At 37.4% G+C, this 27,544-nt stretch overlaps 1 protein-coding gene across 1 annotated transcript in view; it reads left to right on the top strand.

Annotated features, from left to right (window-relative positions):
- The window catches only part of SDK1 (sidekick cell adhesion molecule 1), a 1,320,044-nt gene that overhangs the window by 1,195,450 nt on the left and 97,050 nt on the right, over positions 1-27,544 (top strand). Inside the window, 3 exon segments of the mRNA XM_007498416.3 lie at positions 7,639-7,774; positions 9,170-9,229; positions 10,848-10,949. Coding sequence (XP_007498478.2) covers positions 7,639-7,774; positions 9,170-9,229; positions 10,848-10,949 — 298 coding nt within the window.

Raw genomic sequence — 27,544 nt, 5'->3', positions numbered from 1 at the left:
ATCCCATTCACGTTCAAAGTTATGATTGTCATTTGTGGACTCCCTGGCATTTTGATTGCCTTCCCTAATTCTAACCTTTTCTTCTTCGGCTCTACCTTTTAGTCCAGTGATTTACTTTGAAACAGTCCCCCTTGTCCCCTCCCTTGATGTTTCCCTTTTTAGTCCCTCCCTTTTTGTTCCCTCCCCCTCCCCCCTCTCTTTCCCTCCCTTTTTGTTCTCCCTCTCCCCCTCCCCCCCTTGGTTTTCCCTTCTCCTTACCCTTGTTGGGTAAGATAGAATTCAAGATCCCAATGGATCTGGATGTTTTTCCCTCTCGGAGTTGATTTCCCTGAGATTGAGGTTTAAGTAAAAAGGCCCCCCCCCCCTCTCTTCCTCTCCTTCTTATAGGAGTTTTCTTCCCCTCCCCTTCCCATGTGAATCTTTGTATGAGAACGATTATTCTATTTGGTCTTTCTTTACCCCCTATTTATACATTACATTTTCCCCACATATTAGTATACATAGATTGATATAAATGTAGTCCTTATAGAAGAGAGTTTGAGTAAAAGAAGAAGATAACATTTTTCCCCTTTCCTTAATATTTACCTTTTCAGGTATTCCTTGCTCTTTGATTTTCGGTATCAAACTTTCCACAGAGCTCTGGTCTTTTCTTTGCAAAAAGTTGAAAGTCTTCTATTTTGTTGAATGCCCATACTTTCCCTTGGAAGTATATAGTCAGTTTTGCTGGGTAGCTGATTCTTGGTTGGAGACCCAGCTCTCTTGCCTTTCTGAAGATCATGTTCCATGCCTTACGATCATTCAGAGTAGAACTTGCAAGGTCTTGTGTGACCCTGATTGGCATTCCTTTATATCTAAATTGTCTTTTTTTGGCTTCCTGTAGGATTTTTTCTTTTGTTTGATAGCTTTGGAATTTGGCAATTACATTCCTGGGAGTTGTCTTTTGGGGGTTTAGTGTAGAAGGTGTTCTGTGAGCTCTGTCAGTGGCTGTATTGCCCCCTTGTTCTAGAATCTCTGGGCAATTTTCTTTGATTATATCTTGTATCACCATGTCCAGTTTGGTGTTTATTTCTGGCTTTTTTGGGAGTCCAATTATTCTTAAATTATCTCTTCTCCCTCTATTTTCCAGATCTGTCATCTTGTCGGTGAGATATTTTATGTTCTCTTCTAATTTCTTGGTATTTTGGCTTTGCTTTATTAATTCTTGCTCTTTTACACGATCGTTGTCTTCCAGCTCCCTGATTCTGGCCTTTAAAGCCTGGTTTTCCTTTTCAGTTTCATCACACCGGTTTTGTAGATGCGTGAATTTCTTTTGCATTATTTCCAACTTTTCCTCCCAGAAGGCTTCCATCTTTTTGGTCATTTCTGATTCAAATTCTTCATGGGTTTGTGGAGAGTTTCCATTTCCTTTGGAAGATTTTGGAGCACTTTCTTGTATATCATATTCTATCTGCTCTGTATTTTGTATTTTGGCTCCATAGAACATGTCCAAAGTCGCCCCTTTCTTCTTATTTTTTCTTGGTATTTTGGGGCTTCTGTGCTTCTGTGGAGTTTGCCATCTCTGAATGGGGAGGATTAGCTTTTCTTATCTCTGTCTGTTGTTCAGAGGCTTTAGTCCTGGGCAGATTGTCGGTTCTATGAGGTTTCCCTGGGTTAAACTGAATATGCCTCACTGGAACTGGAATGGAAGGTTCGGACCAGGAGGCCACACTCTCCCCTGGCTCTCTGGGTCGGGTTGCTTTCCGGAAGTTGCCTTCAGAATAGCTGGCCGTGAGGCTGTTTCGTTGGCCTGCGGGGGGATGGGCTGCAGCTTCCCCAAGCTCCGAGGGCAGGGACTTTCACTGAGACTCGGATAGCAGGATCCAGCCCGTGAGGCTGTCTTGCCCTCCTTGAGGGTTGCTGTCTTGGGGGGGGGGGAGCTCTGAGGGCAGTGACTTTCACTGGGACTCAGATAGAAGGCCCTGAGGGTTGTTGTTGTTTCAAATGACTCTGCTCTCTGAGCGGGGCGGGGCTGCGGCTTCCTGGAGCCTTGGACTCTGCTCTCCTACCTCTTAGGTCCCAGTGATCTCGGGTTCTGGCTTTTGAGGGGGGCCGTACCTTTTGATCCGGGTCCAGGTCCAGGAGGAGGGTTCCCAGGGTCTATGCTGTTGATCGTCTTGAATTTCGGCGCCTTAGGAGTTATAGTTTGAGATCAGTCAGGAAGGGTTTTCCGGAGATCTGAACTTTAGCTTTCTCTAAGCTGCCATCTTGACCGGAAGTCTAGTTTTTTTTTTTTTAATCTCCTTTATTAAAATCTGTCCTTTTTGAAAACAGGAACATTTTCCCCCCTCCAAATCAACCTGCCTTTTCCTATTCTCTATGAATTGTTTAAAATGTATAATAGCAACTCAGTGAGCACCATGACCTATTCCATAAGTTTGTAGGGATTTGGTTGGGCTGGGCCTGGACACTTGAGCTCACTGAGGACATTAGGTGCCTTCTTACCATCTCATCACTTATCTTGGGCTTCATTTTTCTGTTAATCATTTTAATTCTGTGCCCCCTCCCTCAACCCCATCTGAAGATCAGTCTTCTTGGTAGGAAAAATCAGATGCAAAATAGAAGTTAACTCATTCGGTGTTCTTGTCATACATAATCGTCTCATTTTGTGATCTCTCTTCTCCTTCTCCTGTAAATAGGAGACCCATCCTCTGCTCATTACATGTTTTATAACAATGAAAGTACCCACTGGAGCAACGTTCAATGAAATAATTCTGCCCTTTCATAATTTCCCTTTCATTTCAGTAAAAATCAGTCACCAGACTTTCTTGCATAATGGAAGGTATTGTTCCCTTGTAGTGAATGAAAGACAGGAACATGGCAGAACCACAGTGCCCGTGTTCTTTTCTGTGTCATACCTATAAAGTCTGTTGGGGCCCTCCCAGAGCAGAAGCATTCTATAGGTCTCCCATCAATATCCCAACTCCTCTGGGAACTCTTTTTGCCTTTAATTTTCAGCACCAGCATATGTGTGAAATGAATTATCAGAGATTTTTTTTTTGCTGCTCTGCTATAGCAATAACAATTTATCCCCAGAAAAGGCCTTTTAGGTCAAACATCCTGTAAAATCTGTTCCTTTCTGTGGTAAAGTGAGTCACTTCAGGCAAAAAAAAGAAACTGAATGTAATCACTTTGTGGGCCTCTGAGTCTGCACGGAAGGCAATCCTGAGGGCTTCCTGAAGACTTTTTCTGCTGAGACTGAAGTGCTACTGAGTGGTAGCGTCTGTAATCTGGAACAATGAGAGAGCTTTGAAGATTGACCCTGGGGTTAGATTGCTACACTATTGCTTAAGAGACCTCATTTCAAATCCTTGATCTTCCTAGTCTCCTTTTTCTTTGCCCCTACCTCTTCAAGTTAGGTCAGACACCAAGGACTTAGTTGGTTTTCACGGAGTTCTGACAGCTGAGGTACCCCCAGCTACCCACCCCGCCTCAGGCCAGGACAAAAATATCTTTGGAGTCCAGAACAGAGCCTTTATGACAAGAAAGGAAATGATGATGAACTAACACCATCAATTAGTGTATAGGAAAAACTCCTGAGACTTTGACAGCAAAAATATAAATTTTTAGTTGTTTTCAAAATTTTTTTAGTTGATAAAGATATATTATTTAAAAACATGTTATTTCACGGATCCATCAGAAACAGCCAGCCTCTGACTCAGGAATACTAGCTCAGGGGAAAGCAGCTATCATGCTGAAGTTTGTTGGGTTGGGAGTTTTTTTTTTTGCCTTCCATTTTGCATTTTCCAATCCATGTTCTCTTCCCCTACTGCCCTCCTCAAGTAAATGTTATAAGTTGTATAAACCTATGAAAAATCTTAGAGGTAGCTGGAATCTATAAGACAGTGATTTAAACCTCCGTAATCTCCCTTAGCCTGACATTCAAGGCCTATACCATTCAACCCTGATCTTTTTTCTAGCCTTATCTCTCATTATAACTCTAGGTATGCTGCATGTTCCAGCCAAATTGGTCTCTTCATCATTTTCCAAATAGACATGGAACTTTCCTGCTTCCATTTACTTTGCCCTCATTCACACTCGGTTCTGCCATTCAGAATCCTACTCATTCATCAAGTTCAAATACTACCTCATGACCTATTCCCCATCACCTAAACAGAAAGTGGCCTCCAGAGCCAATGTGACTTAATGGAAAATGTTAGACTTGAGATCAAAGGACCTGGGTTCAAATATCAATTCTGCTTTCTGTATCATCCTAGACAAAGATGATACAGAAAAACTTATCTGAGCCTCAACTTTCCTCATTTGTAAAAATCAAGAGGTTTGACTAGATGACTACAAAGTCCTTCCAATTTTTTATCTCCAGAAGTTGAGTAGTATGTGGAAAGCCTTAATGTGTTTAAATTTGAGGGTCCTGAGTCATTTCTACAACTTTCCCCCCTTTCATGTCCTATTATGGTATGCCTTACCACTGTTTTAGGATTTACCTTGTTTTATCTTATATTAAAATTATAAATATATATATATATATACATATACACACATGTCTTATCTCCTCAGCAATTAATCCCAGTGGCCAAAGACATTGCTCCCAATGCTTTGAACATCATTGATGTTCAAAAATATTCACTAGAGGTTAGGTGGTACAATATATAGAGCTTTGAGCTTGAAATCCAGAAGACTCAAGTTCAAATTCTACTTCAGAGACTTACTAGTTCTTTGACACAGGACAAGTCACTTAAATTCTCTATGTTTCAGTTTCTTCATCTGTAAAATAGAGATAATATTAGGAATTACTAATATTAAAAAACTCATCATTGCAAATAAGAGCAATTCTCACTGTGGTAAGGATAAAATGAGTTATTGTTTGTAAAGCATGTTGCAAACCTTAAAGCACTGTTAGTTATCATTGGAGCTCTTGTTTTTATTCATTCATTCATTTTTGCTAAAATCTGTCATGTGTCTACCGTACGTTAGTTTCTTCATCCCATCATAAATTCTAGGAACTTGAGGCAGACTAGATAGGGTTCATCTAGTCAAATTCCCCTATTTTTAAAAGCTTTATTAATGGGTTTTGCTTTTTATATTACAAACTCCAGTTACTCCTACTTCAGGAGGATTTTGGTAACCAAGTAAAATAGCTAAGTAAAACTAATAATGTGATAACTTCATCTGAAAGTACGTACAACATTTCACAATTGTAGCATTCCCTCCACTTATTTTTAAAAATTAAAAGAAATCTATTTTCTCTGCTTCCCATCTCTACCTCATTATAAAAAAGAAAATAAAAACAAATTGATTGTAAGAAATATGCATAGTCAAGCAAAAAAAATTATTTCCATGACTATATATATATACATATACATATATACTTACATGTCTATGTGGCAGCTGGGTGGATCCATAATGTGTGGAATGCTGGTCTAGAGTCAAAAAGAGTCATCTTCCTGAGTTCAAAGCTGACTCAGACATTTACTAGCAGTATGACCCTGGACAAGTCACTTAACCTTGTTTGCCTCCGTTTTGTTTGTCAAAATGAGCTAGAAAAGGAAATGACAAACCACTCCTTTATCTTTGCTAAGAAAACTCCAAATGACCACAAATAATCAGACATGACTGAAACAACTGAACAGCAACAAAATATATGTATGTATATCGAGAACACCTAAGTATATATATATATGTTATATTTGTATATATATAAGCACACAGGTGTGTGTGCACACACATACTTATATGTGTGTAAATATACACAGATAGAAATGCAATTCTTTTTTTTTAAACCCTTACCTTCCATCTTGGAGTCAATACTGTGTATTGGCTCTAAGGCAGAAGAGTGGTAAGGGCTAGGCAATGGGGGTCAAGTGACTTGCCCAGGGTCACACAGCTGGGAAGTGTCTGAGGCCAGATTTGAACCTAGGACCTCCCATCTCTAGGGCTGGTTCTCAATCCACTGAGCTACCCAGCTGCCCCCAGAAATGCAATTCTGTACCCTCCATCCTCCCCTTTCTGCCAGGGCAAGCCTATTTTATCCCTGGTCCTCCAGAATCATGGATGGTCATTGTATTGCTCATAGTTTGAACTGCTTTCACTGTTGTCTGTTTTTATAGTGGTGTTATAATATACACTTACCTCTTAGATCTACTTATTCCATTTATTATACATAATAAAGTCCTCAAACATATTCTTTTTCACAGTACTGATATTATGATATAGTCGTTCCTCTGGTCCTGTTCACTTTACTCTGAATTCGTTTGTATAATCATCTGCTTCATCATTTCTCACAGCCCAACAGCTCATCCATCCATCACACTCAGATACCATGATTTATCCAGCCGTTCCTCAATTGATGGACATCCTTTTAGTTTCCAGTATTTTTGCCACCACAAATGGAATCTCAATGATAAGTGACTTGCTCAACCTCACACAACTATCAAGTGGGCCTTCTGACCCCACATCCCAAGTTCTGTCTACTGTATCCCACCACCTCCAAATACATGGTATGGGGCTAATTTTATGATGTAAACAAAAGCGACAAAGGAGAGAAGAAGGAACTTATTGTTACCTGGACTAATGAGGGGAAATTTCATGGAAGAGCTGGCTTGAGCTGGGCCATGAAAGATGGGCAAGCATTAAATAGAGAGGCTAGGGCATAGGTAAAGGCAGGAAGTAGAAGTAACATGGGAAAGGAAGATAGCAGAATGATTAAAGATGTTCTCCAAAAGACTTTCCAGATCCAGCATCCATATGAACCTAGTTCATAGTCTTCTGAGTTTCTTTGTATCTCCAGCTCTTAGAACAGTACCTGGCACATAATAGGTATTTAATAAATGTTAACTAGTTGACTGATTTCCAAAACAAATACTAAAAAATAGGGAAATTAATAAATGAGATGTAAGAAATCTCGGAGAAATACCAAGTACCACAGTCAGATACTTGTGTTGCAGGTAGAAATATATACATACAGTAGTGACTTCTACCCACAAAAGAATTCTTATAATTTGTTAAGCACCTACTTACCCACAATTCTTTGTTGTACAACATGAAATAAAAACAGATGTGGTTCTTAAATTAAAAAAAAAAAAGATGGGAGATCATCTGATCAGAAGGAAAAATTCCATCTGGTCAGATTATGGAAGATCTTGATTTATGCCCCATACTCAGGCCAATGCTCCTTGTGTTTTTATAGTTTCTTATTTCTAATAACTGCTAACATATAGCCCAAGAGCTGCTACAGTTTGGATTCTTCTTTGGCTTCTATTTGTTAGAAGGCATTAAGTACTTTTATCTCCTTATCTTCTGGTTTTGTTAAGTGATTCCAACTGTGCATGCACATGCATGCACACATACATACCTATATGAGAAGACATAAGTATCTTGCAAAATTAGGAAACTTATTCCTCCATAAAGTTTGTACATTGGCATAACAGTCCAGGAATGAATGGCACTCTGCAGTGATAAATCTAGTTTTGCAATAAATATGAATTCATCCCATTATTTCTGTCCTAAGTTCTATTATCTAGTCTGGTGTAACTTCACATTCCATGATTACTCTGGACTAATTTACATTGAAATCAGGAACAGAAGGCCACTCATTTTATTTCAATTCCCATCCTTCATTAAGAAAATCTGACCTTTTTGCAGCCACCAAGGGATGAGAGTCTGAATGGCCTTCTTGTGGGATACCGAATCTATTATCGGGAGCTGGAATATGAAACTGGACCTGGAACAGAATCCAAGACTGTTAAAAATCCCTCAGCTCTAAGAGCAGAACTCACACGTGAGTATACTTCTCCTCATGACCAGCACTCTGTACTTACATAGAGTGGAATGACTAGTCAGGTACAGTTAAAACACCTCTGGGCAGAACTTATAAAAGTTGCTAGCAAATTATGACCATTTGGAATCTGAGATAAGCTCCAGTCATCGATAAACTGCCTGATCAACTTCAGTTCTGCCTGGACACATGGTGATTAGCCATGATAACAAAGAGATGATACCAGAGATTTAAATGGCTTTAAAGGTCCCCTTCTCTTTCCATCTCATTCTTTCTCCAGGGAAAGATTACCATTTTTTTTTTCATTTTCAGGTTGTGAGAGTATTGTCACAAACAATAGCTATTCCCTTTATGACATTATCATGCAATGGAAAGATGAGGGTGCCACATTTTGACTGTTTTGATGGTTATATTATATTGCTTCCTACTACCTTCCTTTGTTTTAGGATATTTACTGCAATATTATTGCTATAATTCTTTCATGCCCCCTGCTTCGTGATAACTCATCTGGTGGTAACCTTTGATTTAAACCAGGTTCTTTTCAACCAAATAATCTGTAAAAACAGAGGCCCCCTCACTTAAATAGCAGCTGTTTCCCTTCTTTTCATGTTTCAGTGCTGTGGTTTAGAGTTGGCTTAGTACCAATGATGCAGGATCAGCTAATCCAGTTATAATTTGGAAAGGAAATTTAATGAAGGGAAATGATTTTTTCAGGGAGACTTCATCTGCCTTCACAAAGAAATATTGACATATCCCTTAGCTGTCCCTTGCTGATTACCAACAGGCGACAATTATTTTCTTGGTTTTGTTGTTTTGTTGTTGTTGTGTATGTTTTATGGTTTTTTTTTAACTTGATAGTGTACTATTGATACTAGAGATGCTCTATCCACAAGCACAGATGGTGAATCATTTTATTTATGTTATAGAAATCCATGATTTCAAGTGTCCTTCAGCTTTAGGGTTGTCCTGTCCTTTTAAGACCAATGCCCTGCACTTAAGCATGAGCAGGCTGAAAATGATGCACGCCACATAGTAATTGGAAAAGTAATTTCCCCAACAGAAATAGCTTTGAGTTCCACTAGTGTGGGTCTATGCTATGTATGTCATGTCAAATACTAATTTGTTCCATTTAATCAAAGGATAAACACATTTCCCCCACGTCGTGTATTTGCATGGCTTTCTGTTTTATAAAGGAGTGCAATAATCCCTGGCGAATGGGATGATTTGATGTGTTATGGGAGGCAGTGTGGTTTTTATCGCCCTTCAAGTTGCAGTGCTAAAACTAGAACCGGGTCTGTCTGGGGTTTGCATCATTTCCCTCTGTCTCTGCTGTACATCATTTACAATAACTATTTCCCTGCACGGTAACTAGCTTTCTGCTTTGCTTGCCCTGAATAGCCCAAAGCAGCTTCAAGACAGTGAACAGCAGCTCTGCATTAACAACGTATGAATTAACACGTAAGTGAACACTGCCTTTGGCACAAAACCTTTGTAACTATGGAAAGAACAATCTGGGCAAGTACTATTGGCCTTCTCAGGAGACCAAATAGAAACTAGCTTGGATTAATGGTTTCTCTGCTTTTTCAGCATTTGCAAATAATAATAATAATAACAATAATAATAATACAAAGTTAGGAAACATTCAGAAATAGATACTGGGAAAAGGAATTTAATGACTTCTAGGTCTTTGTGGTTGTTAAATGTAAGAGAAATCTGACTTGTTACCCTCTCCTTTCGAATTCCTTTTGAATTTCAACCAAATCCTACTGTTTTTCCTTTAATTCTTACATAAGGATGTTTTCCAGCTGCAAGGAAAGGATTAGGGAAGGACTCAAAGAATTTGTTTTTGGTAGAGAAGGGCACTGGGTTAGAAAATGAATAAACAAAGTTAAGAGGCCAACTGTTTTATAATGATGATGGCTCACTAGATAGGGTTTGCTACAGGCTTTTGAATTATATATTTGAAACAGGCCAAAAAGTTAAGCTCAAACCCCACACAAACCACATGCCTACTTTCACTCACATATGTGCCGTTTTCCTCCTGACTGGGACTCAGTTCCTTATGGTTTGCCAGTAGAATAAATACTATTGTTGAATCCCCTAGACAAGTCAATCTGATCAAGAAAGCTATTTCCTGTGACTGTGTATTATTTATAAGGTAGCAAATTCCAGAGTTGTCATAGCTATCATAATGTGAATCTGAAACCAAAGAAAGATGCTGGACTCCTGGCTCAGAGATGTAAGCAGAACCTTTTCAATGTTTCTTTGAAAGTGAATCTGGAAGGATATCTAGGAATCAGATTCATTGAACCTTTACTAGGCTAATGATATTGTGGGAACCCAGAAGTGGAGAGGACGGTCACCTTCCCAAGCAGAAAGTGTCAATAATATGACACCTGCCCAACTTTGAATACAGTTGAACATACACAAATATAGGACCTTCATCAACAATTACTCACTGATGGAGTAAACGTAGTCAAACAAGGAGGCTTCAAACATGATTTTAAACTTTTTTTATCTATTAGTTGAATATACCACGAAGAAGCTGAGTAGGAAATTTCTCCTCCAAATCAGCCCTAGATAATTAGATTTAAACATAATACAGAGTAACTAATAACTTTTGGTCTATTTTCATCCCCTTCTTACATTGTACTGGTTATAACTCAATTTTACTCAAAGTGCCTACTATGTATATGGTACCTGGCTAAGGCTGTGGACCAATAATATATCTGAGCTAAAAACATTCTCTGCAATCCATATACCAAGGATGCAGCAGAAAAAAGAATCTGGTGCAGCGCTTGACTCTGAATACAAAATAAGATGCCTTCCTGAAATGTAGCTGCTTAATTAATGATTAGTAGCAAGAAGGGTGATACTGTTAATGATCTAGTTGTGATTTTATATATATTCTCATAATGACTCTGCCTTCAAGAAAGACTTCTAAAGAAATTTTCCCTCATTCAGTGAGTGTTGGGAAGGTTCAAAAGGAAATGTATTTTCTTAAGTAGGTAATAGTCCTGAGAGATGGTTGTTAAAATTATATATTGTTTTTACTCCTGCTTTTTTAACTTTGCAGATTTAAAGAAATATAAACGATATGAAGTGATAATGACTGCATATAATATTATTGGAGAGAGCCCGGCTAGTGCTCCAGTGGAAGTCTTTGTAGGAGAAGCTGGTAAGTACCTAGTCTATTTCCTATTCAATAATAATATTCCTATTACTACTTAGAGGTGCTAAAAATGGAGGAACTAGAAATGCTACTTCATGCCCTTCCCATCCAAATATTACAGTATCTATGCTATTCCTTTCTCATCAAAGTAATCTGGAACTAGAAAATAAGGAGCTTTTCTTGATCATGGTTTCTACATTAAAGTAGTCTAGTTGGAAAAGGCTGACTTGGTTGAGAGCTGTGATTTCCTTGATGCTGAAATGAATAATCAGGCTCAGCTTTTGAGATTCAAATATCTGAAGTTATACTTATTTCAGCTGGTGATTGAAACTTGCCTTAACTAGAGGTACAAGAAAAGTTACTGTTGCTACAGAAAACTAATATGGTGTGTAAGTTGAATTAAAAATTAATTATTTTTTTGTATACCCAACACTTTGCACAGTATCTGGTGCATAGTAAATATTTTTTAAAGTGTGTTGATTAACAGGCATTGGCAATTTAGGAGGAAGGTCAGGTTTTGATGGAAATATGTGATTCTGGAACATGTTGAACTTGAGATATCATTGAACTAGTAAGTAGATAGAAATATACTACTAATATTTAGAAAGAGCATGACTAGATAGGAGTACTAGAGATATAAGTTTTAGAGTCATTCATATATAGGAACCAGTTGAATTCATGGACATGAATGAAATTGTCAAAGAAAGAGAGAACAGAGAAAGAAAAGAGAGCCTAGAACAGAAGCTTGAACATAGTCAAATATTTAAGGGGTAGGAAGAGGAAAGGGGAGCCAGAGATGAAGGAGTCAGAGATGAAGAGAAGACCCATGAGAGTGCATCATCATGGAAGTCAGAGGAAACCAAAAGAATGGAGAAAAGCAAAAAGCAAGGAGTTGATCAAAACTGTCAAATGATGACAGAGGAGAAAATGAGAAGAAAGCAAGCACCACTGGATCTGGTGGCAGCACTTTGGAGAGCACAATTTAAATTGAGTAGTCCATGAAGACACAAGATTAGGAAAGAGGGAATAATGAGCAGACAGAATTAGTGAGCACAGTCTAGAGATAAAGCAAAGTCTAGAAGTGGCAAGGAAGAAGAAAGTCAAGATTGGGAAGGCTGCTTGAGTGACAAGTGGGATTAAAGGAAAGTTTGTGATAATAAGAATTCCTTTGAATTTTATAATCTTTTTTCTAAGAAATTCAGAGCATTCCATCAACATTGGCTCTGACTTGTTGGAAGGAGGTATAATGTTGTAAAGAGGATAGGCTGTGATAGGTCTTCTAGCTTTGAATGTGACCTTTTGCAATTTAGAGTGTTTTCTTATACACTAGCACTTATACAAGCATTCCAAAACTTTGATTAATGAATTTCTTTGGGACAATTATAATATTTTAATAAGAGGAAATGAAAATTTTACTTAACTCTATCCATAGTTTAAAAAAAAAAACAACAACTAGAAACTATGGTATAGCACTGACCATTGCTCCTTTTCATGTGACCTGCCATGCTCCCTTTTCCTATATGACCCCTAACTCTATTCATTATTCACTGGAAAATCCACTCTCTGCCCCATCCCCCCACCAACCACTTTCCCAGTACTGAACCCTGTCCAGACCTTAGGACTTAGATTCATTATAAATTTAAGCAAAAGTGAAATGAACCTCCCCATCAGGTCCAATTTCTCTATTACCTTATCAGGTTCCATTCCTGAGCTCATCAGGTCCCAAAATAAGTTTCTGGACTGCAATTAGCCCTGGGAAGCTTAGGTGTAAAATCAGGGCAAAACAAGTCATTAGTCATTATATTACTGGGCATATCACACTCAGTAAATACTTATTGAGTTGAAAGCCCATTGAGTGAAACTCATCCCCAACTTTCAGAATGAAGCAAAGCATCCGTTTAGTCTAAATGTTGTGAGAATGCTTTGAAGATGCACTGAGAAGCTTTTGGCTTCCTGGTAAGCCTCTGCTGAGATATTTTAATGCAAAGGTGATAAGAGAAGAGCAGTACAAATTCTGTGCCAAATATGCCTTCTAATAATTTGTCCTTACCCAGAAAAGATGGGATAAAAGCGATTGGAATTAATTTCCCAGAGCAGGTGTTGTGGAGTAAGTGGAAAGGGCTGAGACTAATAGAACAAGGTAAAAAGCATCAGAAGATGCTTCTCACTAAACTAAGGTGATAAATTCCCTTGCATGAAGGAGAAGGGGAAAGTGATGGCTGACGCCATAAATGATGGTGACATTGTCGACCTTCATGCTTCAAAAGGAGCTGATACAGTGGATTTTTTCCCCTCTTTTTTAATTTTTTTCATAATGAGCTCCTATGGCAGTCTCAGCAAGAAAAGGGAAATGAAAGCCAGAGTGAAGGTCTGGTAGATCCAGACCTCTTTCTCTAGAGTCATGTTGAATGTCAGGATGCCGGATGGATAGCACAGCTGCTTTCCTCCCCTGATGTGCCAGCTTAGCCTTCCTCTTCAAAACATCCTTCTCAGTAGTCATTCAGCTGTTTTCTTACCCAAGGATTTGGTAGGAGGTGATTCCCATTATATCCTGATTAATTTGCAATCTGATAATGTTAACTTGTGAACTAGCCCAGAGGATAAACCAGGACACTTGAATACTTGCAGTGGCAATATTTTTTTTTCCTTTCAACCACTCCCAGCAGGCCTTTGAAACAGAGTCAGAGTCTGCCTAGGGTCTTAAAGGCCTGGAACAATAAAAGCATTTTAACACATTGGAACTGGCAGCTACAATCACACTCCAATTGGGCCTTTTAGCCATTTCACTAAAGTATTCATCTCTATTTATTATGTTTATGCATGCAAAAGGCTGTACAAAGATCAGAATTTCAAGTCTGCCAGCAGAGCAGGGAGACTCTAGCTCAACATTTTTATTCTCAGCTTTGGTTTATAGTACTGTATTTAAATCTCTGACATACCTCACACCATGTTAGCATAAACAGTTTGTGAACCCATATATGTAATCATTGCCCCCACACACACTTAAACAATAAAGAATATTGTAAACTTGTTGCTATAGAGTATCCATGGGGCTCTCTCTATACCCCTTCTGGGAAAAGAAAATGGAAGTCAATTTTGGTTAAATTTTGATCCAATCCTAGATGAGATCCTATGACTACAGGCTATAGTGTAGTAAAATAAAAGAATAAATAACTGCTCAGAAGATGTGATTTAAGAACTGAGCTAATCCTCTAGCATATGAGGAAAAACTGGAAATGTTTAGGAGGCTTTCACTATAAGAAAGCCCAGTCCATGTAATAGAGTATGGTAAAGATAACAATATGCAGGGTGTGCTTAAGCAGCCAGGTTTTGTGAGTAATGAAACTGAAAAAAGTATTGCTACCAATCACTTTTTACATCTTCCTTCACACCACTTTTCTAAATTAATTGTTCAGACTAACCAATCCTACCTCTATATCCATCCCCTTCTCTTTACTCCACTACTACCAATCTAGTTATGGTCTTTATCACCTTTCACATGGGCTATTGCAATCACCTCCTAATTTTCTCCATGTTTCTATCTTTTACTCTCTGCATTTTCTCCTCCACAAAAGCTGTGAAAATAGTCTTCCTGATGCAGAGGGTACCCCCTTCCTCAAGAAAATTCAATGACACCCTATTATCCTAAGTTCTCAGCTTGACATTTAAAGTTCTTTAATTAGATAATAGTGTGTTTTGGCAAATGCTTCATATACATTCAGGCAAAAAACATGCTTTGAGTTATCAACTGTGCCAGGCATTATGGGGGTCAAGAACAAACTCCAAAACTGAAAAGGCTTTTTTGAAAGAATTTTATTGTCAGATCAGCAGAATATAGAACTGGAAAAAGGTGTGGCTCTCAGATCTCTAAGGTTTTACATTATATAGAGTTCAAACAAGGTTGAAAGCAGGATAGCTTCCATGTTAGTGGGTTGCTTGAACTGTATCAAGAGATAAGTATTTAATATAAAATTCAGAAACCAAAAGCCAGGGTGGAGGGACAAGATACCCAAAACATAAGTGTGTGTGTGTGTGTGTGTGTGTGTGTGTGTGTGTGTGTGTGTGTGTGTGTGTGTAAACTATAATCCTGGATGGGCAAACCAAAAACATAAGTGTTTCCAGTGGCCCCAGGACCTGGGAAGATCCCCAAAAAAACATTCTCTGCAGCCAACTTTCCTGGAAGGTCTCTGAGGTCAGCATGACCTCCTCTATACTTTGAGTTAGACAATTTCTAGCTGCATAAAATCAAGACCAAACAACATTAAGAAACAATAAAATATTTAATTTTTTAAATATAAATTTAATATAATTAATATATGTTTAATATATTTTAATATTTATTTAATATAATAATTTAATATGAATATAAATTTATATTTGATATAAATAATATATTTTATATAAAAATTAATATAAATATAATTTAATATAACTTTTTATATATTTAATATGTAGTTTTAATTTAATATAATTTAATATTATTTAATATATTTAATATAATTTTAAAAAATATAATTTAATATAAATATATTTTGTTTATATATAATTTAATTTAATATTAATTTTTATATTTATTATGATATAATTTTAATATAAACAATACATTTAATATAAATATATAATTTAATATAAATAATAATATTAATATCAACAATAATAAATTAATAATAAAATATTTCCCCTATAATTCCTAATGAGACATGTCCCCTAGTTCTCAAGTGGCTTACAATCTAAATAGGAAGACAAAGCCTCAAAAGCATATGTGGTTTGATACAGAGTCAGTTTACATTTCCGCCTAATTGTAAGATACACATTTTTTGTTTTAAATATAGATTCTTATATTAATTAATCAACCATTATTTATTAAATATTTCCTCTGTACTGGGCAGTGTGCTAAATTCTGGGGATACAGATACAATGAATGAGGTAATCCCTATGCACAAAGAGTTTATATGCTAATGAAGATGTATAAAGAGTTATTATGCTTAAATTTAGTTGTCTTAGTTTCTTCTGAAGTAGCCTATAAATGTTCACCTTTAAATTCCTTCTGACTCTAAATCAATGCCCTTCTGAAATAAATACAATTCCTTGGGTGCTCACCATAATGAAATGTGTTGCTTGGGTCCATGCAAAGTCTAGATGCTATAAAAGTTAAATAACCCAACTCAACAATCCAAGAGCTGTCATGAGACAATTCACAATTATATATAATTGTGTATATAAATTGTGTATATATTGTGTATATAAATAATTTGTACAGATAATAAGTACTGAGTTCAGGGAAGGGAGAAATGATCACTACAGGCTTGGAAGTCTACCTGAAATCCAAGTTTAACATTGATCAGTTGCCTCTTCTGCACAATATACTTTACTTAGCCCTGAGGATACAGAGGCAAAAGGGATTTAATTTCATATTCCCTGTCCTCAGGGGATAATAGGGATAGAGGAGACTATGCAGAGAAAAATATAGCATTAGGTAGATAGTGAAGGGATAAAAGAAGGAACATGCTCTAAGTGTATTTGAAGAGACAAATTTGACCTGAGGTATCAGAGAAGACTCCACAGAGAAGGAGGCATCTGAGTGAAACCTTGAAGCAAAATAAGTATTCCTGAAAGGAGACACGAGGAAGGAGTGTTTTCTAGGTGTTGGGAACAGAAGCCTCTGAATGGAAGCAGAAAAGCTTCTGTCAACTTTAGGACCCTACACTTTAGGTAGAACAGGCAGTAGATTAAAAAAAATGGGGTCCAATAAGTAAAGGTTTAAGTCAGATTAGAGAAGGCCTTAAATTCCAACATAGACATTTTATCCTACAGGTAACAGTGTTCTGTTGAAGATTTTTGAATGGAGGCATGATCTGATCTATGTTTTGGGCAAAATAAATTATTTTGTGTGAAGGATGAATTGGTTGGAGAAGAGGTCAATGAGGAGGCTGCTTCAAGGGCCCAAATTCTATTTGTTTGGTGGTTTAGTTGTTTCTACCTAAAATGAAGGCTAGAAATTCATTCTTTTCTCCTCCAGCCTCATTTCCCTACTTCCCTAGTGACCCACAAAACAGCAACAGACATTCATACTGATAGAATATATAGGTTCTGTGTGTGTGTGTGTGTGTGTGTGTGTGTGTGTGTGTGTGTGTTTATAGAGGAGGGAGAAGTTTGGAGAAAACTGACATAGAGGTAAGATTATAAATTTGAGTCTTATCCTGATCTAAAGTCACTTTATTAGCTTAGGAAGATAAATATATGCCATGTGGTTTGGTGTGATTGTAAAATTGATTATGTTTCAACTTTTTGGGATTTCACATTCTACATTTTTACCATATTCTGTTTAATATTATAGTTATAGTCTTATTCCTTTACTTATAGATAAGGAAATGTAAATAAAATAAATAATAACAATTTAAAAACTCATAAACAAAAGCAGATAAGTGACTTACTCAAGGTCATATAGAGAATAAGTGGCAGACCCAAGATCTGACTCCAAATAGAGGGCTTCTCTATTATTCCATCCTTTGCTGAAAACCTCATTCTGGTCTTTATAAATCAATAACCTCCTAACTGGCCAACTAGCTCCTAGCCTCTGCTCCCTCTAATTCATCCTGCATCCTAATGCCAGATTGAATTTCCTGTATTATGCTACTCCTCTGCTAGAAAACTTTCAGTGGCTTTCAGCTGCCTACAGGCTGAAGTTCTAACTCTTGCACCTGACCATCAGGGCCTTTAATGGTCTGGTCCTAATCTACATCTCCCACCTTTTCTTCCTCTATAATACCATATAAACTCTCCACTCTAGCTGATAGGTCTTCCCCCAAATATACCTTTGCATATTCCCATCCTGCATGCCAATGGATGATACCGTATCTCCCCCAAAATGAATATCTACTACAAGTCATCCTATTCCCTGAAGGCTTCCATGATTAGAACAGCCCATAGTGATCTCGCCTCCCTCTGATAGCCTGGGATACATAGTGCTTCTGCTGCTAATTTGGGCATTTAACCATAGACTGCCATCTTATTATTTAAATGTCATAAGATCTGTCTGAGATCACTGAGTGGTATGGTGGATAGAGCACTGGACTTGGAGACAGCATGCTCTGAGTTAAAACTGTGTCTTAGCTACTTCTTAGCTGCATGATCCTGGGAAGATTACTTCACTTCTCCTTGCCTCTGGCTCCTCCTCTGTAAAATGGGGATCATAAAAGCACCTTCCTCAAGGAGTTATTGTGAGGATAAAATAAGATGATATTTGTGAATCTTAAAGTCTCATACAGATGCTAGCTCTCATTTTTTCAGTAACAGTTTTATTTATCAATATTTCTCATTTCAATAATTGGATAGTAAACTTGTATGTCATACTTTTTCCTCCCATAGCACCTAGCACAGTGCTAGGCCCATATCACTGATTATATGTCCCTTGGCAAAACATTCTGCTTTTGAAGTTGCTCCTTAGTTACCTCATCTGTAAAATGAAGGGATTGGTTTGGATGACCTTCTGTGGCTCCTTAATCTCCATAATGCTGTGAGCAGTCCTTCAAGGAAATAATTCAAAATACTTTTGACTGCCATAGTTTCTTGTTTCATGTTGCCATTCCCCATTGGCCAAAAAAAACATGTGCTGCCCCTCCCCCCCCCCACCATATAAAACAACAACATACAAACACATTTTATTTGGCCAAATAGGTTCATAGAATCTTGAATATTCTTGCTTTTGTAACTTGGTAGCATACGTTTTTCCCATTAAACTTCAAGGACAATCATAAATCCAGCTATTCCTGGACCACAGCTCATTCCTCCCCCAACATTGCACCTGTCTCAATTTCTATGCCAAATTTAAGTGTTGATCCTAATTTTAGAGGAGAATACTGCTTTAATTGAATAATGCCCCAAATTTGAAACCTTTTATCTGTAGAGCTGAGCTTATCTTGGCAGATCTTGGCAGCTGAAATAAAACAATGTCCAAGTAAATCCTTGGAAGGAATGATCTAATGTGAAGATGTCAGAAACAGATTGGCATGAGTCTGTGGAGACAGCATTACAATGTCAAGACCAAAAGGGCCTCAATCTATGGATGTTATCCTGCTGTCAAGGCAAGTTACATTATGGCTAGAAAAAGGAAACATAAAAGATTTTGTTTTGTTTTTGAGAGTTTTTTGGTAAATTTGATACTTGTGTCTAAATATACCACATGGGTTCATCTAGCATTCTGAATTCTTCCTGTTGTGTCTATGAGACTGTAGTTCCTATTACATTCTAGCAGAAATTGCAAAATTGGATGATGTGACACTTTTGATGGCCCTTCAAAGATAGATGGTGATTTTGTAATGCAATGCTGCTTGAAATAAGTTTATTGAGCTTCATGTTATTGCTGGACATAACATGAAAGATACCAAGGCTGCGGCCAAGAAAGTCCTTGAAGAGATAATAATAATAGCTAGCATTTATATATCATTTTAAGATTTATGAAATGCCTTACAAATATTTTATTTTACCCTCACAATAATGTACGTGGGCAGTAGATGCTATTTATTATTATCTTTTTACAAAAGAGGAAACTGAGGCAGGCAGAAGTTAAGGGATTTGCCCAAGGTCACACATCTAGTAAATATCTGAGGATGGAATAAAGTCAGGTCTTCCTGACTCCAAGTCAAGTTCTATATCCACTGTGCCACCCAATTGCTTACAGGATGGGCAAAGATATATGATGGATAGGTGATTGGAGAGAATATATATAAAGAGAAAGTAAGTAATAAGCATTTATATAGCACTTACTCTATGCAAGGCACTGTGCTAAATGCTCTTTAAATATTATCTCATTTGATACTCACAATATATTATTCTCAATCCAAAGGGAATTTCTCAGCACATAACTTCTCTGAGAAATCTTCCAGGGAAGCTAGAAAGAATCTAGCTTTAGAATAAACCACCGAACCCCTTACCCCCAACTTGGCTTTTATAGATAGGACTTCAAGGTAGTTTGTTCAGGACCCATGATGCCCTTGATTAGTCACAGGCAGTGATGATAGTTGTATTTTTGTCTCCTTGGCCAGCTAGTTAGGTGACTTCAGGAACAAGACAGCACCTCTGTCTCTTAATGGCTGGACGTTTCTGATTTCTGTCAGAGGAAAGATGGGTGATTCCAAAGGACTTAAGACAACAAGAATAAATAAAATCTCTTTAAATTTCTTCTCTCCAATACAGTACTCCTTCAACAAAAATAAAAATTCCTACATGGACAATCAAAAATATTTAGAAGATTAGGTTTTAGAAAGGATAGTTGTATCAATAGCCTTAATTATGAAGTCATTTGTTATTGTTCAGTCGTGTCCAATTCTTTGTGACCCTGTTTGGGTTTTTCTTGGCAAGGATGCACATGTGGTTTGCCATTTTCTTCTCCAGCTCATATGGCAGATGAGGAAACTGAAGCAAACAGCGTTAAATGGCTTACTCAGGGTCACAGCTAGTAAATGTCTGAGGCTAGATTTGAACTCAGGAAGATTCACCTTGTGCCACTGAGCTACCCCTAAGAGTGACTCCCTAGGAAATCCCCACACACACCTTTTATGAGGTAGCCAACATATTTTCTTCAATATCCTTCATACTTTGTCAGGGGGAAAGAGGGCCAGGATGTGCAAATGCCCAACTCTAGATTACTCTCTTGGAGGGACAGCCATCTAAGATCACTCATTCTTATGTTAGCCAGTCATGATCTGATCTCTACAGTGGTTACTATCTCTCATTCCCAGGTTGTAGGGCCTATTTCCTTGCCCCAAATTCGTGAACAGTGCCCTGAATAATGATTTCCATTTTTTTAAAAACTGAAATCCCTAACAGGGCAAATCACAATCACGACTGTCAAACACTTAAAAAATACAAAATACCATTTAGGTGTTAAGTACTTGTTATGATCACACATGTCCCAAAGCCAAAAAGGCAGTAAGCCAACCTCTTTATTAAGCCTGACTGCTTGATATTATTTCTCTCCTCTAGTAAGTGGTTCACAGCACCTTCCAATTTAATATGTGTGAATGTAATTAATGTGCTGTTTATCCTCTCTTCCAGATCATTAATAAAGATCTTTAGTAAACGTAGGGCTTAACCCAGACCATGAAGCTTCTCATTTAATGCTACACAAAATAAACAAGATAGAGAATGCTTTGGACTTATTTACTAATTATATCCATCAGGGCTACCTGACAATACCTGGGTATCCCTATGGCTCCCTATTGCAAACAAGCACTGTCGCTTTCTTCATTGCAGTAGCATCCAATTCAATGAACCTTTACTGAGTGTCTAGGTACTATGCAAGGAACTTTGGTGGGTACAGAGATGAATGAGATAAATCTTTACACTCATAGAACTTACAAACAAATGGAAAAATCTCTGCCCAGGATCCTACCTCTAGAATTGGAATGTATTTCAAAAACCATCTAGTCCAACCCTTTAGCTTACATTTGAGGAAACTGTGGCCTATGAAAATTAGGTGACTTACCCAAAACTACAACAGAGAGGTGGGATTTCCAACCTGGTTCTCTAATCCCAAGTCATTGTTTTTTCTACTGTTCCATGTGATCCCTCTTGTTTTCAACCTTTTCACCCTTTCACTGCACTCAAGAAGTTTAATAAACATCTCTTATACTTTAAGTCCCTGCGATAAGCTTCATGAGACTAGTGACTTTTCAGTCTAAACTTTGTCACACCTAGTGTAGAACTTTACATACTTTAGGTGTTTAAGAAATGTTTGCTTATTTAATGTTCATCAGTGTCTTGTGGCAGCAGTTTCAAATATGCTCTTGGGAGGAAATCAGCAGGCAGGTGGTTTGTACAGACAGATTTTTGTCTAGAATGGGCAACAAGGACATTGGTTAGGTTCCCAGAAGTCACAGATATTCATGTAGATTCTCCCTCCAACTCCCTACCCTCCTCATATCTCATCCCTTCAATACTATTACCATCTACCTTCTCTACTTCCCACTAGCTGGTGAAAAAAGTAGGACACTTCACAATCACACTGCCTGGGTAAATTACAAATTGATAAATAGCATCCAATTCTTAATTGGGCCCTCAGTATAGCAAGGGTGTCTTACTCCAAATCTAATCTTCCCTTTTTTAGTTAACCATACCTACTCCTCCCCAAATAAGGACCTTGTCTCCTGAAGCCATCTGATTTGAGCTCTGCCTTCCATCATTCTCTTAATCTCAAAATCCCTTTAAATCATCTCCTCCTCTCTTACTCTTTCTCCTAGTTTCTGAGGGAAAGGGAGCCCTTTTTGCTATGGCCAACCTTCTAAATGTGCACTTGATAGCCCCCCCCAGCCCCATTTTCTCAACCAGATTGTGTCTTTAATCATTCTCTCAGTATCTCTCTTTCTGTCTCTATCTTGCTCATTCTGTTTCTGTTTCCCTGACCTTGAAGTCAGAAAGACATGAGTTCAACTCTAGCCCCAGATACTAACTAGCTTTGTGATCTGGGAAGCCACTTAACTACTATCTACCTCATTTTCCCCCAAGATGAAAATAATAAAAGCATCTAATTCCCTAGGTTGTCATCAGGATAAAATTAGATAATATTTGTAAAGCATTTAGCACAGTTCCTGGCACATGATAGGCACTTCATTAATGCTTCTTGCCTCCTACCCTCCTTTCCTTCCTTCCTATATTCCTTCCTTCCCTTCCCCTCCCTTTTTCCTTCCTTCCTTTCTTCCTTCCTTCCTTCATTCCCTCCCTTGCAATCAACTCCATTGATTTGATGTTACATCTAGTCTAAAATATAAACTCTATTTAACTTTTAAAATGCTTCACAATCTTGCCCTGACATAGCTGTCCAGACTTAGTGGATATTAATTCCTTTCCCCTAGTTGATTATTTAACCAAATTGATCTGCTTTCTTTTCCTCACATATACTACTCCATTTTCTATCTCCTTTGCACTGGCCATTTTCCATTCCTGAAATGTTCTCCCTCCTTATTTGCATCTCAAAATATCCTCATTTTCCTATAAAATATAGTTCAAGAATCATCTTCTTCAGGATGCTTTTCTTGATTTCCCCCATTGCTAGTACCTGCTCCAAACTATCTTTTATTTAATTTTATGAATCTAGTCATTCTATGAATCTAGTCACAAGTATATTTCTTAATTGCATATTTATGCCATATATTTACATAAATACATGTCTTCCCATTAGAATTTATGATCCTGCTAAACTGGGATTGTTTCATTCATTGTATCCCTAACTGGTACAGCACAGTGCCTGACATATAGTAGATTGATAGGGAACTTGGTAGCAGCTGCTACCAGGTCAGCCACTAGTCAACTTATGGGACTATAGTACTGTAAGTATTTTTTGGTGAGGGAAAGTCATTTTTTTTAATGCAACACATCTCGATTTAATCTGGCCAGAGAACCTTGAAAATATGATTGGCAATTGATACTGATGCTTAATCCTGAACCCATAGGCATATTAAATGACAACACAGAAAAAGTAGTACTATTGATCTCTGGAAAAGGAAAAGAGATGACTTGTCTAATTTCAGATGACCTTTTATATCCAACACAGGGTAGACTTCAGAGGTACTCTTGAGAGCCTAGATTCCCAGAGCCAGACTAAAGGGGCTAGGAGGGCAGTGGCCTGGTAAGAATATAGAATTTTCTTCTTTAATCCCACAGAAAAAGCATTTAAAAGAGGAAAATTACAAAGAAACCAATACCTATATTGTTATTTTTACTGTTGGGATTTGAACTTTTAGCATCTAAGAGACACAAAAATTTAGAGCTGGGAAGGACTTTGGATACTGCCGGGTCCAAAATGCCTGCATTTTATTGCAGGAGAAACAGAAGTCCAGAAAGAGCAAGTAACTTGCCCAAGGTCACACATAAGAAGTTATTGGCAAAGCTTTATTAGAACACAAGTCTCTTAATTCCCAGACCAGGACGTTTAAAATTTTTCTATTGGGGAGCATGTTGGAATTTGTTAGGGTTTTTAAAATATATGTATATATGCACATATATACACACTAAATATATATATATACACACATATATATACACACTAAATATGTGTGTATGTATATACACATAAATATATATATATATATATATTTAGTGACCTTTAGTGGGAGAATGAAAGAAAACAGACTGATCACTGAAAAAAAACACAAAAAAAGAAAAAGTGAAACGTGTACAATGCGGATTTCTGCTTTACTTCACATATACTCTCACACACACACACAAAAATGTGTTAATTGCTTACTGTTTCCTGGAACAATGAAGAGATGCAAAGTTTCTAGCTGTTTTAGCTCCCCCTAGTGACAATTAAAACCAATCTAAAAGCCTATTAAATGGCATTAGCAAGGCTCTGAGTCTGCATGAGTTTGAAAACATAAGTTTATAATGAAGAGTAAATGACAGTAATTAAAGAAGAATTAATTTTGCCCTTCTGAGTTTCATAGGGTTGCAATCCCTCATCAGTGCCATTCAGTGGGATATTTTGGTTATGTATTATCATAGCACAAGATTAATAATGAAGTCATGAAAACAGCAGGCAACTTCGAATTTTCTGGGCTATTCACCCACTGCTCCCAATGAGAAGTGATACAGACATCCAGAGTCAAGATGACATCTGAACTTTTATGTACTCTGAAGCTACAGTACACATTCTAAGGATCACTTAGTGCCCTGATACTTAATAAGTCATTGCCAAGAATTTTAGACCCAGAATTTGTCTTGCCATAAGTCCTGGGTTTCCTCCAAACACTAAGAGAAGATGTAGACTATCCCAGGACTCCATCAGTATCCATCCTATGCCACCTAAGCCTCCCAAGCACTTGGTTTCTCACTTCAGTTGCTGTTCTGACATGGCCCTAAACACATTACACACTTACTTAAAGAATGAGGCAAATAAACAAAGAAGCTTTGTAGATTTTTTTTTCATTAGGTTAATATCTGCTTAAAGGAAAGGATCTGTAAAGGAAGGAGTCATATTAACAAATGAAACAACAGTATTAAGAGAAAGTCCCCAGTACCAAGTTCCCAGAATTGGAAAGGGTTTCCAAAAAGCGATGTAACAACTGTTGCTATGGAAATGGAAAAGTCTTGTATTGCCAGAAGTTTCAGATTGCTTCATGAGCAATAGAAGTAACAGTAAGCAGCTGAATAAGTAATAGAAGTCACAGCTTCACACCTAAAAAGAGTGTTTGTTAATCCTATTAATTTCTATCAACTGAAAAAAAACAGAGTGAATACCATTAAAACTGTCAAGTTTCATGGATAAAAATAGCAATCATAACTAAGAAAGTTAGTAAGCCATATTAAATACTTTATCTATCTATTAAACGAACCCAATGACATATGTTATTACATTTAATCAGTAAAGTACCATCAGCAATGGCCTTGGGATTTAAAGAGCTTGACCCAAATCCTGTTCTGCTCCAACAGTTTACCACCTAATTTTGTGGCCTCTGAGTCTCAGTATTCCCACTTGTAAAATGATGGCATTAATAATAATAACATTATTATTTACAGCACAATCCAGTTCATGGATGTGACATACAACAAAAATGATATCATGTACTCAAAGTGCTTTGTAAACTATAAAGCATTATATAAATGTATATTCTTACTATCCTCATAGATTGGTTTCAAAACTCTTCTAGCTCATAGTTTTACTAGGCCCCATTATCAGTTAATCAACATGTATATATTGAACTTCTAATCTGTAGTTAGCATTGTACTGGTTCTTGTGGGAATAAAGATAGATGGTCTGTGTTCTTGAACAACTTACTGTGTTGTTAGTGAGACCAAACTAGATTTATAAAAGAATTAGAAAGCAAAAGATGCAGGTCCTATATGATCAAGTATTAAATTTTATAGTTCAAAACTTTTTTTTTCCTGGAGAAGGAGGGACCTGGATGTATTGAAATCATTGAGGGAGGCTTACTACTATATAGGGTCATAGAATAAGCTGCGAAAAACCTTAGAGACATTTAGTCAAACCTATTAATTTTACAAATGAAGGACTAAGAGAAGCTGAGTAGCACAGCTTAAGGTCATGCCGGTAGTTCATGGTAGAAGTGGGACTTGAACCCTTTGGTTAGACTTATGATACTTTAAAGCATAGGTATAAATGGATTTTCCTGTAGAAAAAAAGAATATATATTTAAAACTATCAGAAGCATTATCTATAATAGGAAGAATTATAAGATTATAAGTGAAATAAGGATGTCCATTATCATCAATATTATTTAATATTGTATTAGAAATACTAGCAATAAGGGAGAAAAATAAATTGAAGGAATCAGAATGGGCAAAGAGGTAATCTTTTCTTTAATATATAGGGAAACCCTGGATTCAACTAAAAATTATTTGAAGAGTAGAATTTTGATCATCAGAGAGTAAGATTCCTTCCTTACTGAGCAGGGGAACTGAAAGACCATGTTGGCTAAGCAGTCCGTCTATAAATATTATGCTGAAGAAAAAAATATTAAAAAGAGAGACAGTCCGAACTCTTCATGACTTTACATTAAACAGGGGGAAGACAACCCACAAAAAGAAGGTAAAAAGTGGGAGGGGGAAAGTATCAGGTAGGGGTACATGATGGGGAAATCCAACCGAGAACAGCTGGATAGGAAATGAAGAGATGGTTGGCCCAGGCCCCCTCCTGAATTAGAGGTTTGGAGAGATAGGTTGAATGTAGCCAATTTACAGAGGACCTGGAATGGCAGGCTAAGGAATCTGGACCTGATCCCATAGACAGTTAGGAGCCCATATTCTTGACCTAGAAGGGAATATGATGAAAACATTGTTAAGCTGATGACTTACAGGATGGACGTGTTTCCTGGCCAGCTTCTTTGTGGATAATCCCAGCTAATGGCAGGTTGCCTACCACTCAGTCACTCACTTGAACCAGTGCCAGAATAACCCAGAGGCCACAATTATCCAGTACTAAGGTTCTTGGTACTGGATAATTGAGGAAATAGTGCTTCTCCATCACTGGCAGCTCCAGCTGAGCTTGTGTTTGAGTTTGAAATTGTGTGGTGTTTTCCCCTTGTTGAGTGTAAGAGGAAAAATTTCTCTGCAAAGTGAAAAAAGCTATATACATCTGATCTTGCCCAGTTGCTTTTTCAAGCCTCAACAGAAAAAAAAAGGGCCTTGGGAGATAGCTCAGCCCAGCTCAGCCAAAGTTCATTTGAAAGGTCCAAATCTACTCCACCTCTCAGTCTGTTTACACCAACTATGAACACTCATTTACAGACCAGGGAAGATGTTTTTCATTTGTATTAAAAATCCTAACTTTATTACAGGATTTCCTATTTTCATGGCCTGTTTTGGACCTCATTTATTTATACATTTTCAAACATTCTTCCTTGGAACCCTAAGATTAAGTGGAAGATCACTGGAGTTCTGAAAAAAAAAATTCATGTATTTGAAAGTGGCAGATGGTTTAACTACTTGAACCACTGTATTCTCTTTTGCACTACTACAATTAGGAAGGCTGGGCAGTTGAGTCATGGAAATAGGAAGGCAAACATTTTTGCCAGTATCCTTAATGAGGGTATCAGCCACTTTCCCAATCTGAAGCTGTTTGCAAGCAGTAGATTGAAAAAATCAAT

The sequence above is a fragment of the Monodelphis domestica genome, chromosome 7 (assembly GCF_027887165.1).
Source record: "Monodelphis domestica isolate mMonDom1 chromosome 7, mMonDom1.pri, whole genome shotgun sequence".
NCBI lineage: Eukaryota > Metazoa > Chordata > Mammalia > Didelphimorphia > Didelphidae > Monodelphis > Monodelphis domestica.
Note: the sequence above shows the minus strand (reverse complement) of the source record. Positions and strands in the feature narration are given on the sequence as shown.